The 15,333-nt window shown below is 41.5% G+C and overlaps 1 protein-coding gene across 5 annotated transcripts in view; it reads right to left on the minus strand.

The window, feature by feature from the left end:
• EIF2B3 (eukaryotic translation initiation factor 2B subunit gamma) overlaps positions 1–15,333 on the minus strand; it is a 100,102-nt gene that overhangs the window by 19,310 nt on the left and 65,459 nt on the right. For 3 of the 5 annotated variants that reach the window (XR_003992599.1, XM_030494521.1, XM_030494522.2), the window contains 4 exons: positions 12,479–12,609; positions 11,645–11,838; positions 7,548–7,625; positions 6,734–6,882 (listed from right to left, as the gene is read on the minus strand). Coding sequence is in view for 4 of the 5 variants with exons in the window: in XM_030494521.1 (XP_030350381.1) it covers positions 6,734–6,882; positions 7,548–7,625; positions 11,645–11,838; positions 12,479–12,609 (552 nt within the window). In the remaining variant the exon portion in view is untranslated. Of the gene's footprint in view, positions 1–6,469; positions 6,505–6,591; positions 6,883–7,547; positions 7,626–11,644; positions 11,839–12,478; positions 12,610–15,333 lie in introns of those variants that run through there. The other 2 variants (XM_030494525.1, XM_030494524.1) reach the window with 2 other exon arrangements.

Raw genomic sequence — 15,333 nt, forward strand, 5'->3', positions numbered from 1 at the left:
GGGCAAAAGACCACTTATGCACTGAGCCCCTATAAACGCTCAATTCCACCCTGGTTTTAATTAGAACTTTCTTCAAATCGCTGACTGTTCCTACATCAGGTGCTGATTTGGCACTATTGAGGAAACAACCAATAAACTTCACAATCAATCTGCAGTTAGTAGTCAATCCAACTCGGCTTGCTTGTTGTTTTCTTCCTTTGTACATTTTCTCATAGAAAGTAGCAATAAATTGGAGACATGTGGTAAGAGAGAGTAGCCTTTAACCAGTCACACGTGGTCTCTCTCTAGTCCCCTCACTGAGGAACGTTACAGCATTTGTGCCATCTACTTTCACACAGGTAGCCAGACCACCTTTAACAAACCCAACACATAACTCACTTGTCTTCATATAATTGAACACAGAAGATGCTAGTTTTGGCTGACATAACATTTTTGGTGCCAGTCCTTCCTTCACAAATTTTTAATCCAGCCTGTTCTTTCTGCCTAGGGAGTCAGAACTCCCCAGGGTTTACCACATCTCCCCATGGGACTTGTCTTACTTTCCCTCTGACCTCAACAGTCAAATCACGTCCCTACAGCTTTTGTAACCCACAGTGCTTGGTGTCACCTCCCTTGCATTCCAAGTTCCGTGATACTGCAACGCTCCGCCATCATGTGCAGCTGACCTGAAACATCTGCTTGTCTTTTTGACTCCTTCCCTTTCCAAAAGGTAACCACAGCAGTGTGTCATATGGGGAATTTCAGCAGTTCTTTCTGGGTAGTATGTTTTTATGGATTTTCAACAACATGCTGTAAGCTTTACAGACACAATAAGGAGACAAGGTTATCACTCAATAGTTCCTGCTCCTGCACACACACACACACACTCGATAACCTCTGTCACATCTGCAGTCCCAGCCTTAGATCCTAATCTGAGACTGCCCACTGCATCAGGCTATCTGGCAATTGTCTGCTGCAAACTCCTTTCTAGAAGGACCCCCTCTGCTTCTCCCACTGCTATTCCCAGTTTGGGATACAGCCTGGGGAGTTCAACAGTGAGTAATCTCTTGAGACATCGCATCAAAGTATATCCACATGATGGACACCAGGATGAAGACACTGTTGTACCTGCAAGGGGGAACCTTGCAGCCAGAGAACTGTTAAATGTCAGCAATGTAAATACCAGAGGCAGGCAGTATCTGCCTGTCAGAGCTTGTGATTCTACATCCCACAAACTACACCTGTGCTGGCAAGCCCCTGTGCCACACAGAGCATCCTTGACCGCAGAGTGTAAAACACTCAGGAACAGAGAGGCGTCTCTATGCATTACAAATGGAAATAGGGAGATTAAAATGAACATTGGAACAGCTTCACGAGGTGGTCAACAGACCTTGAACTTTCAAATGCAGATCTTTGTCTTCTAAAAGCAATAGCTGCTGAGTTCAACTCAGCAGGTGCTGACTATAATTCTCTGGCCTGTGCCAAGCATATGACCAGACATTTAATCTATCTTTTCCATCATCCAAACCCAATCATTCCCAATGAGCAGTTTTTCTGATAAAATTACAGGTGAGACAGGTTGAGCTCCCTCGGTTACTCTGTGTAGATCTGGTACTTCCCAGCTGTGGAGGTGAAATCTTGATGCAAATCTTGGGCTGTTTGCATTTTGCTGTCACCCCTCTTATAACCACAGCAGCCTATTGATGATTTCCATTAAAACATCATTTGAAACAGAATGCTTTCCTGTATTTCCTTGAAGGAACAAAAGCAGCAAAATATTTCATTTCAAGGACTAAATCTGCCACAGAGCCCCTATGGTACTGACTACCAGCATGTCAACAAGACCATTTCAAAGCATGGCTTACTGTGGACTCAATATTTATCTGAGCTTTTCATGCTTGCCTCTTCAATGACCTCTAAGTAACCCAAAAATCTTTCCTCTACTATAGTTCCATCTCTTGAATCTTTCCCAGGGAAACGTTCTTTTCCACAACCAAGTAAGAAAGATATACTGTGCACATGACAAAATGGCCAAGCTCCTTTCAGTAAGTGTATACACTGGGATAGTTTTACTAACAAACAAGAGATTTTGAAATCGTTATCTGCAGGGATGGAATAAAGGATTCAACATGCTTTTCCTGTTAATATTACTTGTAATGCTCAGAGCACTCCAGCACAAGGTCCTGTATGATCTGAGCAATTAGATGTTCCTGCCACCAGAAGCTAGCAAACCAAGTAAAACTACAAGACTGGTAAAATAAAGCCAATGTTTGGGAAAAAAAACCCAAACCACAACAAAAAACAAACCAACCACCAATTTCTAAAACAAAAGTGAAAACAGGAACCTGTAACTAAATTCATCCATCCATATCTAGGTCTCATTTCCAGGAAGCCAAATGTGCCTGAGTATACCAAATGAAACAGTTACCATGCTCAAGTCAGCATAATTCATTGTGAGACTGTCTGCAAGACCCAAGAACAGTTATTTCTGTTCTATGAAGAGATCAAGGTAGAGTTAGACTCATAGAATAGTTTGGGTTGGAAGCAACCTTTAAAGGTCATCTAGTCTAACCCCCTGCAATGAGCAGAGACATCTTCAACTACATCAGGTTGCTCAGAGCCCTGTCCAACCTGACCTTGAATGGTTCCAGGGATGGGGCATCTACCACCTCTCTGGGCAACCTGGTCCAGTTTTTCACCACCCTTATTGTAAAGAATTTCTTCTATCCAGTCTAAATCTACCCTCCTTTAGTTCAAAACCATTATCCTTTGCCCTCAGGACTCTGGGATGCATCTTACAAGGTCCCATAGACTTATTTTCAGGTTCCGTAGGTGGTCACGAACCTGATCTTCTTTCACAGTGGGGAGGGACTCTGCTTCCCTAGTCCCTGTCTTGCAGTTCATCCACTCGAGAGGTGTGGGAAGAGAGACTGACAGTGAAGACTGAGGTGAAAGTTGTTGAGTACCTCAGCCTTCTTGTCTGTTGTTACCAGTTTGCCAATGTTGCTCACTGGGGGAGTAAATCTATCAAGAGACATCACTTTTCATTTGCAAATGGCATGATCTCCCTACTTCAGTCAGTCTGCCAGTGTTACAGATTGCAAGCAAGCTATAATGAGGGAACTCCTGCACCAACGACACTCAATCCAGTGGCTCTGTTGTATTGCACCACCTTTAATGCAAACAGAACAAAGAAAAGGGGCAGACCCAAGCTACTCTAGAGACTGAGGACACGTACAGCTACTGCAGGAGCACTGAGATATACAGAGTTTTCAAGTGACCGATAATTTCAGCTCGATTAGTAGATTTTCTCCAGCTATGTAACTCAGTGCAGTCATTTGTCACTGAGCTCTGGGGAGTCATCCAGGGAGAAACAAGAACCCTTTCCCCGCTGCAGCCTGTCACCTGGGCAGTCAGCATCTCTCAGCACTTGGGCTGTTGTATAAATTACATCCCTCCCAGCTTGGTCAAGTATGTCCATCATTCAGCACATATGTAATCTTCGCTATTTTATTGTCTCATTGATGGAAGAATTAGCCACACAGTGGGAAACACATTAAGAAAGGCCTACCAATTATTTTGCCCGTGTTACTAACTTCTTTAATCCCCTGTAATCTCTTCTAAGGGGGGATTCATATCTACTCAAATCACTTCACAGAAGACGTTATAATGTAACAGAGACCCTACACATCAGGGAAAACAAAAAACGCTGCTACTGGTCCTCCAGAGTATCAAATGCACGAGCCATTGCTGGAGAATGGATCATCATTTGCACACAGTATGCAATGGCACTGTCCAAGCTAACCCCAGTTCCTTGATCCATTCAGCTGGGAAAGGTCATCATCATCTAGGTCACAACCTCTGTTTCTCCAATTATGAGCCAACCACAGCCTAACAATAGGAATCTAGTTTTGTTCTAAGCACCTTGTGGTGTTCCCATCTGCCCAGAAAGAATCTATTTCTCCATCTCGGAAGCTGGTATCAAATGTGGTGAGGCTATTCAAAACCTTTTTCTGGCTTGGAGATGTGATTTGTAGATCTTGAAGGCTCAGGAACTGTGTCACAGGATCCTCAAATCACATTACATGAAAACCATAAGGAAATAAATGTTTTTAATCTGTTTTTTGGTTTTGTTCTGTTTTTCTATATTGACATAGTGAACCGAAGCTGCTGATCACTTCTGCAGCTGAGATGGGGCAAAACAAACAAATAAACAAAAAGACAGGCAAGACTGAACCCAGAGAAGCTAGAGGTGATGTAAGTGGCAAGGGAATTACCAAGGCAGTGCCATGTATAATCATAGCTCTTGATAAATAAACTCAGATTGCAGAGCAATTTTTGTATTTGTTTGTTTCCACTCTCTTGATTTTCAGAAATTATTTACCCAATCTTTCTTTCTTCTCTAAACAGCTTTGTCTTTTCCATATGTGTCCTACTGCAGTCTTCTCAGCCTACTACTTCAAGTTGGTGTTACTGCAATGAACACTGCTGGGACTAGCCTTCACTTACCACTCACATTTGACTAGGGCATTAATAGTTCATTAGTTTGGTGGAGCTGCTCATGTCAGCATTAAATGTATATTCTTTAAATGACACAGCACGATTCCAGAAGTTTCCAATATACAATACCTTAGATGGTGTTAAAATTGGCTTACTTGTCGGACATTCGCTATGCAACGAAAAATGAATTAGATCTGTCAAGGCACTTTATTATGCTCATTTGGACCCATACACTGACTTTAAAATCCAAGACGTTTTCTGAAGTTGGTGATTAGACAAAGCCTCAGTTATTTTAGAGACACTTGGGAAAAGAGATGTTTGTAAAGAGCTGTCGTCCACTGTGGGCAGTTTAAAGCAAAACCACATATAATTTATCCGCCTGTGGCAAATGGATCCATCAACACACGTAAGAATCACCAGCATTTGAACAAAAACCTATCACATTTAATCAAAGTAATGAAAGAGGGTCAAAATACATAGAAATTCTTCACTAACTTATAAGCAAAACTTCTTTTAACAAAACTCAGCAGCTACAGTACTTCTTTATCTCACTACCTGTGTATGCCTGATTTCATACCCCTCTAATCTTAAGGCTTACCATGATAATAATAAGAAATACTTTATCAGCTCAGTGTCTGTGCAGATCTACATAATATGAATTATTTTATGCTTTGAAACAAAGCTCCATGGTCTGTAGTCTTAATTCCTGCTGGAGAGGAGTAATGACAAATTTGACTCCAGTGCATCAGTGTGCATTAACCATAGAGCAGCTGAAGGGGGTAAACCCTCGGACTGAGGTTTTTCACTCAATGGTGACTAAGCTGTTTTCACTGAGAGTGACTAGGGATGACACTGTTTTCCAGAAATTCACAAGTTACCCCAAAAGTTAGTTTATCCCTCTTTAAAAAATAATATATCACCTTTATGATGCTTGTGGAATTCTGTGGAATGCTTAAGATAATGACTCTGAGCTCAATTTAAGGCTTACAAGCGAATAATACTATATACCAGTGCACACAAGCTGATTTGGGACTCTCCATAAAAATAGCACTACACTTAGCTGCCTCTGTGATTTAATGGTAGAGCCGCCCACCTCATATGCAAAACCATATAATTATGACTATGGCATCAATTCATTAATCAAAATGACAGAGAGTCTCATGATCAAACGAGAGAGGTTCTGGTACTTCTAATGACAGCAGTCCCTGTGATACTGCCATACTGGATCCATTTGCGATTGAACTGGAAACCAGCTATTTTCTATACTCAACGGAATTCTGATTTATTATGTGCTTGAAATTACTGTGGATTTCTATTAAAGACAAACACTTGGCAGTAAGGTACCATAGTTACCTGTAATTTAGTTATGTAACAGTAGTATCCTCCATAGACCTCATATCCTTTGGGGTTTTTTGTTTTTCAGATATGCAACTTTCAGAGCCAACTTGGCATTTTTTAAGAGTTTGGCCTTCTTCCTGAGGCCCTAAGCAAACCTCAAGCCATGAAGGAGCAGGGAATTTATAGAGGCCTGCACAGACTCAATCAGCAGTTTCCTTTCCACTGACATCCACAGGAAGCCAGCATGTATGGAAAGATGGGGGCATGCAGACATCAACAATTACAGATAGGCCACTTTTCCCACATTTGGAAATGTACAGCTCAACGCTACCTATTTAGTTAGTGTCTTTAATGCATGGGAAACCTCTGCTACCTGGCAGATTTTCTCTTTGAGAACTTTCTTCATTTATTCTATTACTCAGCATACGCCACGGTAAAGGAAAGCTGCAAGATGACAAAAAGGGCCAAAGTATATGACATTTTAGGTGAAGCTGTAATGTTCAAAGATGGTAAGAACATTTCTAGTTGGTAAGTGTATCACTAAAATATGCTTTGTGCCTCAAATATTTTAGGTATAGTCATAGACACGGCTACTAAAATAAAGCTTTGAAGGATGACACACAAGCTCATATGGACTTATACATTCACTTAACTTACTTACATGTTCTGAAGATGATATCATCTCCTCTAAAAAGAATAAATTTATGTTCCATGACTGCAGCATGTTAATTCATTTACTTGTGCATTCGTAACCTGTTTATAGAGACTTATTTCTGACTCAGTCTTTAGAAATACACCCCCTGATATCAATTGTTCTGGCTGAGGATTGCCTACAGGGCAAAAACTACTGACTCAGAACCCATCTAGAAAAAGAAACTCCAAATTTAGGGGACTGAGATAGAAAGAGGTGACGTACCCTTCCTCAATTGTAACAGAATTCATGATGATGCAGTTTGTTATCTTAACTTTGTCTTTTATGGTACACATGCTGCCGATGATGGAGTGTTTAATGGATGTCTTCTCCCCCACTTGTGTGGATGACCCAATGATGCTGTCTGATCCAACCTAGGGAAGAAAAGAATGGAAATTAGCAAAAGTACCCAGAGCTGTCCAATATGTGTTCTCCATACACCTCTTCCAAACAGCATGTCTCAACTACTCATCAACAAAGCATATCCTGCTCTACCCTTAGGGATTCTTGGCAGAGGAAAGATCTAGAAACTTGAGGCTCATACCATAGTCAGACAATTGGACAGTCTTCTCAAGGTCCATTATCTTTGTAAAACTCCATTAGCTTGTCTGGCTCAGTAGGCCTCATGCAATAAAGTAAGCATAGTAAGAACAGTCCTGATGGTACTTTGCTGGTTTCACTAAGGTTTGCCCAGTGAGACCTGTGAAAAGGAGGCTTGAAGCTGGTATTCAAGCAAAATGCTTTAGCAAGAAGCAGAGCTAAAACACTGACCCCTTCTGAGCATGGTGTCCTTTGGGAGGCAAACTGCTCAACTGTTGTGAGCTGCCATTAGGAAACGAGACTAGTGACTTGGGAGCAAGATAGACTTTTACCATTTTTAAAGACCAAGACTCTGGGCTGTGTCCCCTACACTGTAATTCCACATTTCAGAACTCAGCTTCACTTCCAACCGCAGAACTCAATTTTAGGAAGCAGTTCTTAAAGCAAAGGGCATGGAGACTGTATTAGAAGAGCAGAGACGGGAAAAGGGAACGCTTACCATGCCTCTGTCAGTGATCTGTGCTGACCCATGAACCAGTGGCTCTTCCAGACCCAGATTAAGCAATAGCTTGGGAACCTGGATGGAAAAACCCACATGACAAGTTAACATGACAGTTCTGTACCTTCATCTTACATAAACAGTTCAAAGATGGCTTTGGTTTCCATTGCACTAGTGCATCTACCATAAACATTTTAACGTAAAGGAAAATGTAGGTTCCTGCATTTTAAATTTGCAGCCAGATATGTGTGATTTATCATCTTCCCCTTTTGTAAAGGAGACAGGTACACTTCCAGTGCAACTTCCTCTCAACTCAGCTTCCCACCTGTGGACAAGCAGTGGATCAGCAGCAGCAAGCAGGCTGCCTCCAGCTGAACACAGTGATATCCTATACATTACTACGACGTCCAACATCTGCCATTTCAAATGGAGAGCAATGTGTTTTACACTGTTCAGTAATGCATGAGAGGGAAGCAAGTGGAATTAAACATAAATCAGTAAACTGGCACAGAAAGATGACTATGTTCAGCCCACTCAGTAAGGTAGTATGCTGAAGTACAGGCAACAAACAGTATTTCAGATGTTTAAGCAGAAACTGAAGTTGATCAAGTGGCTATTCCAGATGGCAGAGTTGCAAAAGAAAAGGCTCTTGACAGAGAGAAGGCAGGTGTTAGATAAGCAGACAAAGCACGATGGTAATAGAGAGAGACACAGCCCATGAGGTAGCCAAGAACAAATCCATGGAGAGCAATTCTGAACTGGCTCCTAAAAAGAAAGGGGAGCCAGTATTGTAGGAGGATGGGATATCACTCCATCATTCCTCCTTTTCTGGGTGAAAGAGCAGCCTGAGGCATTCTGCATCTCCTGGCGTCAGGCTGGGGCCAAGGTCACGCACCACAGAAGAGGTGATGACAGCATGGGTGGGGATCTCAGGGGCGGTGGGAGTCTCACAGCAGTACAGATACACTGCTGCACAGCGCTGCTTGCAGCAGTGATGCAACCTATGATGCACCTTGATAGGACAGAGATGGCAGTCAAAGAAACACAGGAGACACAGAGCCAGCCAGGATGCATGCACTGACTGTCCATCTGGGATGTCAGCTGGAGTCTCAGCACAGTGGATGGTGTAACTGGGTTTGCCCAAGGGGAGGAAGTAGCACTCATTAAGTCTCTCTTTTCTCTACCTAGCCACCTATTTTTACAAAACTCTTAAGAAAGTTTATCTTTGAGATCTCTATTGCTCTGAGATTAATTTGGCTGAGAGTTGCCAGCAATTTCCAAAGCTGCTATGAAGAAGCTGCCATTGTGTAAGACAACTTCCTTAGAAAGCTGGGATAACAAGAGCTGATGGCTAGGGAGTGAACCTCAAGAAGCGGATCCCACAGATCTGAAGTTGGGATCAGATCAGAAAAAAAAAATCTCAAGATCTCAAATGAGATGGTATTTGCAGGAAATTGGATATTCATAATATGACCAGCCCATTTCTCTTCCAGCATGTGAGGATGGATAAATAGCACTGGTTTTCCTATGACAAGAATTTTCACAGTTGATGCTTCATTCAGATGAGTGAGATGAGCTCAGATGAGCTCACACCTCTGAGCTATCATTTGAGGCTTCCTGTTGTCCCCAGCAGACATTTCCACATCCGTAGCTCTTTACATCTTTAAAATGGTCCTTCCCACTAGACGTATGTTTTCTTTGTTCTTTAAAAACCAATAGTGGGTTAGATCCTTCAAGTCCAAAGGTGCAGGCGCTACAGAAAACCACCAGCTTACCAGAACACCACAAATAAGGCCAATCTGCCTGGATGATGCTGGCTTGTTGAAGGGATGTTGTCCTCACCTGACACATAGCTAGGCACCACAACAGATAGATTCAGAGAGGAACACACACCAAAGCATACCTACAGCATAGGTTGGAAAGATTCCTACTACCCAGTGTTGCTCTGTGGGAATGGAAAGAAATGAGGAAAAGCTCTCACCCTCCTCAGTGGAATGATGGTGTAGTGAAATAAATGAAGGATTTTACTGGCCAGAGCAAAGCCCTTATTAGAATCAGTCAATGGTTGTGCAGCCTGAGGGGTAACCCAAGAAAGCTACCAGCTCAAGCATTTTGCTCTGAAAAGGAAGGTTAGATAGGGGGCAGGAGTCAGAGGGAGTGCCTGGGTCAAGGGAAGGTTTAAGATGTGTTTGGATTTAATTCATCTTACAAAGAAACTATTTCCTGCTATTGAAGATAACTCCCTCCTGAACCCACCTGCCCACACACAGGCTGCAGGCATCCAGAAACCCAGCTGGAACTGAAATGCTGTGAGCAAAGTGTTTCCTCACCAGAAGGGCAATGGGTTAGGATGCCATTCCTTCCCACGGCTACTGGACTGGAGTGCTACGGCTCCCTCCATGAGTCTGTCCTCTTGGACAGCAAAGTTATAGGTCCTGGCTTTGCAGCAAGGGAATCAGAATCTGGTCTGTGAAGACCAAGATAAGAGCAAACAGGACACAAAAAACTCTTCCTTAGAGACCGTCAAAACAGGTAAAAAAAGCAGATAAATGTGTAGCTTTTACGAGGATTAGCAAGAGAAACAAAATGCAGTGGCACTGAAAAAAAGGAACTCTTTTCTCACAACCCCTCATTAAGCTCCATTTTATGTTTTACCTCCACATAGTTTCCTTAGAAATTTTACCATCCTGGAAAAGCAAGAAATTCAAAGAAAATCCTTAGCAGCATTGAAGGCCCCAATGTGATTTCAAAACACTAATTCTATGTACCACCCAGGAGCAAACACATTTCCTGGACTGACCAAAATGTAGAATATTTAGGTTAAAAAGAAAAAAAAGAAAAAAGAAAAAAAGAAAAAAAAAAACAACACAAAAAAACCCACATGGAGTCTGACTGGCTTAACTCAATAACTTTTTACTGAAGTGGCTGCTGCCAAATGTATACGCACACTTCCCCCAGCAAGCGGTGTTCTCCCTTAACCCTTTGGGCACACTCACTCCTGATGTTCTTGGGGCAGGTTTTCTCTTTCCGACAGCAGCACTCCTCCTCTCTTCCTCATGTCCCTATCACTTTATTTCTGTGCTCTTCTACAGACACCAAGGAGAAAGAGCTCCAGTGTGTAAGCTCGCTCTGCCATGCTGCAATTCTGATTTGCATGAATTCATCCATTTGTTTTATTAAAAAGGAATCAGCTCAATCTGAGAGCAAAAGCAAAGCAGAGACTTCCAGGATCCCCAGTACAACTTTATTGCTCTCCCAGCCCCACTTCCAGAAATCTTGAGTCCTTCCCTATTGATCTTTCAAAACTAGATGAAACTGTCTTCTAGTTCAAGCAACAAAGTTCATTGCTAGCACAGTGAAATGAGAACTTACATATTGCATAAGCCAGTGTAGTAAATAACCCCAAATAACCTCCCCACTCACATATTAAAGCTTTTAATCATCAGCTCATTAGCTAGTACAGGATTTCTGTAATCCTCCCCTGTGATCTTTTCTTTTATGAATTTTCGGTAGTGTCGAAGTGAAAGCTGCAGCAGGTCAACATATCACCTCTGTGTTTACCTGGAGTGCCACTGCAGTGAAACCTCTTCCTAAAATAATTCTTTCACAATGGAAAGCATTAGGCAATCCAGAATGGAAGGAATTTGAATGTACGGGTAGTTTAAGTCTTCCTGCAAATCATTAGTAACCTTTGTCATTATCACTGAGATAAACCTCAGGAAGGTCCAGTCAGAACTGACCTTGCCTTTAGGACATGGAGGACATTGATTAGATGAGCTATCAAAGCTACTTCCAGCCTTATTTTCCACAGTTCTTGGCTCTTTGGCTGCAGGTCTTGCCACTCCCAAAACCCAGAAGAGTGTGTGGGGTGGGGGCTTTCTTAGCTGTATCAAAGCTATGGAGTAAATTAGTGACAGAATTGTTTCCTGGCCTCATGTCCCTATCCAGAAACCAGTGGGGTGATGTGCCTAGATAACATGGCGCTGGTTCAATTCCCACACATTCCTCAGCTGTATCGCAGGGAGGCATTCCTGGAGGCTGACATGTCCCATAAACTACTGCTGTGTTCCCACATGGCAGTTCTGTATTTTCCTCACCTGTCGGTTAGCTTCAATATACAACCCAAGAGTATTCACTCGGTAGCACAGTCCCTCTTTCATTATATGGACGTAGCAGCGCACTTTTCCTTCATGGAGAGTTTCATTCATATCTCCTCTATGATCATTCCAACAAGAGTTATCTGCAGCAGGTTTCAGCAAGCTATTATCTTCCTTTATGAAACTATAAATGTCTGGAGAACACACACATGCATAAAGTTAGACAGGATTTAATGAAATGCTTTCTGAAGAGGAATACTATTAAAATACTGTTGGTGAAGGGAAATCTTTGCCTCACATCATCTGAATGGCTAGATACTTAGCAATCATTAACAGATTTTATCACATGTAGAGTGAGTAAGTGCTTATTTTTATTCTGCAGGTGCGAATCAAGGGATCAGGACAGATGCAATGTTTTGCCCAAGGTCACACAAGGAGACAGTGGAAATGCTAAAAATAAATTCCAAGATCTGAGATCCTGTCCAGTTCCCACTGCAGGGTAGTTAAGGCTTAGTCTGTTGTCCTACGCAATTCAGGAACTCCCTCCTCCTAAAATTACATTTTCAATAGTGCATTTACCTATACTATATTCCAGAAGAAAAAATACAGAGCAGCTAGCGGATTTGGTCTCACTTTACACCAAAATAAGGCAGGACAAAAATACTTATATAATGCACAATACTGTTTGAAAAAGGAATCTTTGCTGTCATGAAGTATAACAGAAAAAACCTAAATCCCTAAAGTAACGCTTCAGGCTAATTCAGTACTCTACCCAGTAATTCAGCTGTAGCATATAGGCTTTAAAACCATCCAATCTTTGATACTTGTACTAACCTAGGGATGCTTGTTCTTTTTTCTTTTGGTCCTCTTCTCTGTTGTCTAGTCCTTGCTGCAATGATGTAGGAGAAGAGAACTGTTTCCTAACCAGATGTGGAATCAGTTCACTCCGGAGAGATGTGATTGATCTGGGGAAGGAGATGCACACATGAAGGCCATAAATACTAAAACTTACATGTCTTCGTTTTGTTTGTGTAACATTATCAGATATTTTGCACATTCTTCATGAGGACAAATCAGAATTCCAGATACTCCAAGACATCTGGCACTAAGACAGTGTCCATTAGTCACATGCTTCCTTAATGCATTAAAATATAAAGGAAGATTCAAAATAAGGAAAAAGCTTCATCTTCAGAACTAATTTCCCTGTATTTTAACAGAGATGCCTATAAATTAATATGGCATCACCCTGCAATTCATGCTTATGTGCAGATGGAATGCAGAAAGTGCCAACATCATAATGACAACTGCAATCCACTTTATGTGGCTTCAAAAAATGGCATCAGTTGACAGGAAGAGAGAATAAAGTGCAAAAACCAAAGCAGCTCATTTTCTTTGTGATAAAAATATGGAAATGCTCAAGGATATATGAAATATCAGATCCTTAAATGGAAATATTTATGACACCAGCACTAATGATGTCCTCCTGCTCACATGAAACATCAAGAACATTTTAAACCAAGAGAAATCAGCACATTTTAACAAGTTCAGGTCCCAAGAGTTTCACACTCTTTAGGTACCCCAATCCAAAGCACATCAGTGACCAGAAAGCTTCCAAAGGCTTTAGCTGGCAATATCCCCATCCTCCCTGCGTACAGATACTTTTATTATATTCATTTTGACACCCCATACTAGGAGGCAGAGAAATCTCAAGGGGTTTGTGATAAAGAAGGGACTTGAACCCAAGCCACCAATGCCTTAAACAAGGACCCTGATCACTAGGTTATATTTCCTCTTGCATTGATTTATACATTACAATGAATCAAGAAAAACCTCTCCCCAATAGACAAATATCAATGTAGAAAGTCTACTGTACAATGGGATTATAACCCTGGCAATTTAATTTTGACTATTAGAGGATAATTTTACTTTTCAATAAAGTATTTGGGAAAAGACCACAAATCAATAGCTTTTACAGTAGGAGCGCATGAGATGCAGTCTTAAAAGAGCTTTATTGTTGTTGTTTCATTATTTTAACAATCTGCACTTAGTTACTGAGTTGTGGATTATTTAAAGTAGTGCTTGGGAAAATCATGCGGAAAATGAACTCAAACTTGGCATGTATAAGAGGAAGTGCTAAACTTCAGAGGAAGGATTGGGAGAACTAACACAGAGAGCTTGGCTAGGGGAACTCCATAAATGATAACCCACAAAGAAAGAGGAATTACTTAGAACAGAAGACAGCAAAACTAGGAACTAACTGTAGGTTAAATTAAAAAAGGAAAAGTACTAGAATGAGTATCCTGAAAGTGATTTTGGTTGGCAAAATCTACAGCAAAAGGGGATCTTAAACAGTTCAAACTTCAAGAAACAAGCAACTCATAACCTGCCCAGCTCCCGGTTCAGGTCAATGATAGTGAAGCAGATCTAAGGACCAAAACAATCTTTCCTGCCTCTAACTTTGATAGGAAGATTCAGATTGAAAAGTGATTGCCAGTTCAGCCCTACGACCAAATACAGTGTTTTCCTTTTTCTTGACAAACACTTCCTTCAGTCCTCAAGTGTAGGTTGTGTCACATCCACCCTCCTTCAGTGGGATGATCTAACCCATCCCAGATCTGAAATTCTGCTTTTGTTTTTCATTACAGACAAGGAAAAGCTCCAGTCTTCAGTCTCTCCTCCTTCTTGAAAATCAGATTATAATCACCTTCAGATAGCTGTATTACAGGAACTAATGAAGCAAAACACTTCATTCTTTAATCACCAAATTTCTCCCTGCTAACCACTTACAGGCGCGCTCTGCCACGGCCGCCCTGGCCCCGCGCTCCGACACACGTGTGGCTCTGCAGATGGGCAGTTTACTAGCTTACAATGTTTGCCTGCAGCTGTGCCATTCAGCAGTGATTTCCTGCTTGGGTTTTATCCTCCATCCAAAACCGACAATCCTGTGTTTCCCTCAGAGGCTGGCCATGGCATTTATAAGATATATTACCTATAAAATATCCAAGTATTTGGCAGTCTTAAATAGTCTGATGCAGAGGACAACACAACACAGTAGGAAATGAAAGCAGTGGAAAGGGGAAAAGACAAAGTTTTGCCTGGTTTTCGATGGTTTAATCTTTCTTGGCCAAACTCCTGAAGCTTTCCTGCAATTCTCTGAAGTGCTAGCCACATTCCTACAGCAAAGGTGGAGTAAATCTCTGGGTCATCCATAAGATGTGGCTCAGAAACACACCCTTCTTACTGGAAAAGGAAAACCAGGAAGGTTTGCCTTTGCTTGCTGTTTAAGCAATTTATATGCGACATCAGAGGAATCTGCCTTTGGAAAGTATTAAAAAAAAAAAATGTGGTCAGGCACTTGGTGACAAAAATTTGGGAATTTCTGGTGACAGATCTTGCAAATGTGGATATACGAAGTGAGAGCGTGAGAATATAATCTGACTGTCAACAGTGGGGGAAACCAAACATCTGGCTGGGACTAGGGAAGGAATTTAAATCAAAGGAGGGATAGGACTGAAGACCCTTCATCAAGAGAGAAAAAAATCAGCAGGAGTTTGGAAGAACCAACTGGCCTGTAACCTAGATTCAGGAGAAAACAAACCAGAAAGGTTTCTAGTTTAGTGTGTTAAAAATTCTTACAATCAAATCCTCAACTACATGTGCTTACATTAAGAAGAAATAAGTGTAAGATT

The sequence above is a fragment of the Strigops habroptila genome, chromosome 8 (assembly GCF_004027225.2).
Source record: "Strigops habroptila isolate Jane chromosome 8, bStrHab1.2.pri, whole genome shotgun sequence".
In the NCBI taxonomy this organism is placed as follows: domain Eukaryota; kingdom Metazoa; phylum Chordata; class Aves; order Psittaciformes; family Psittacidae; genus Strigops; species Strigops habroptila.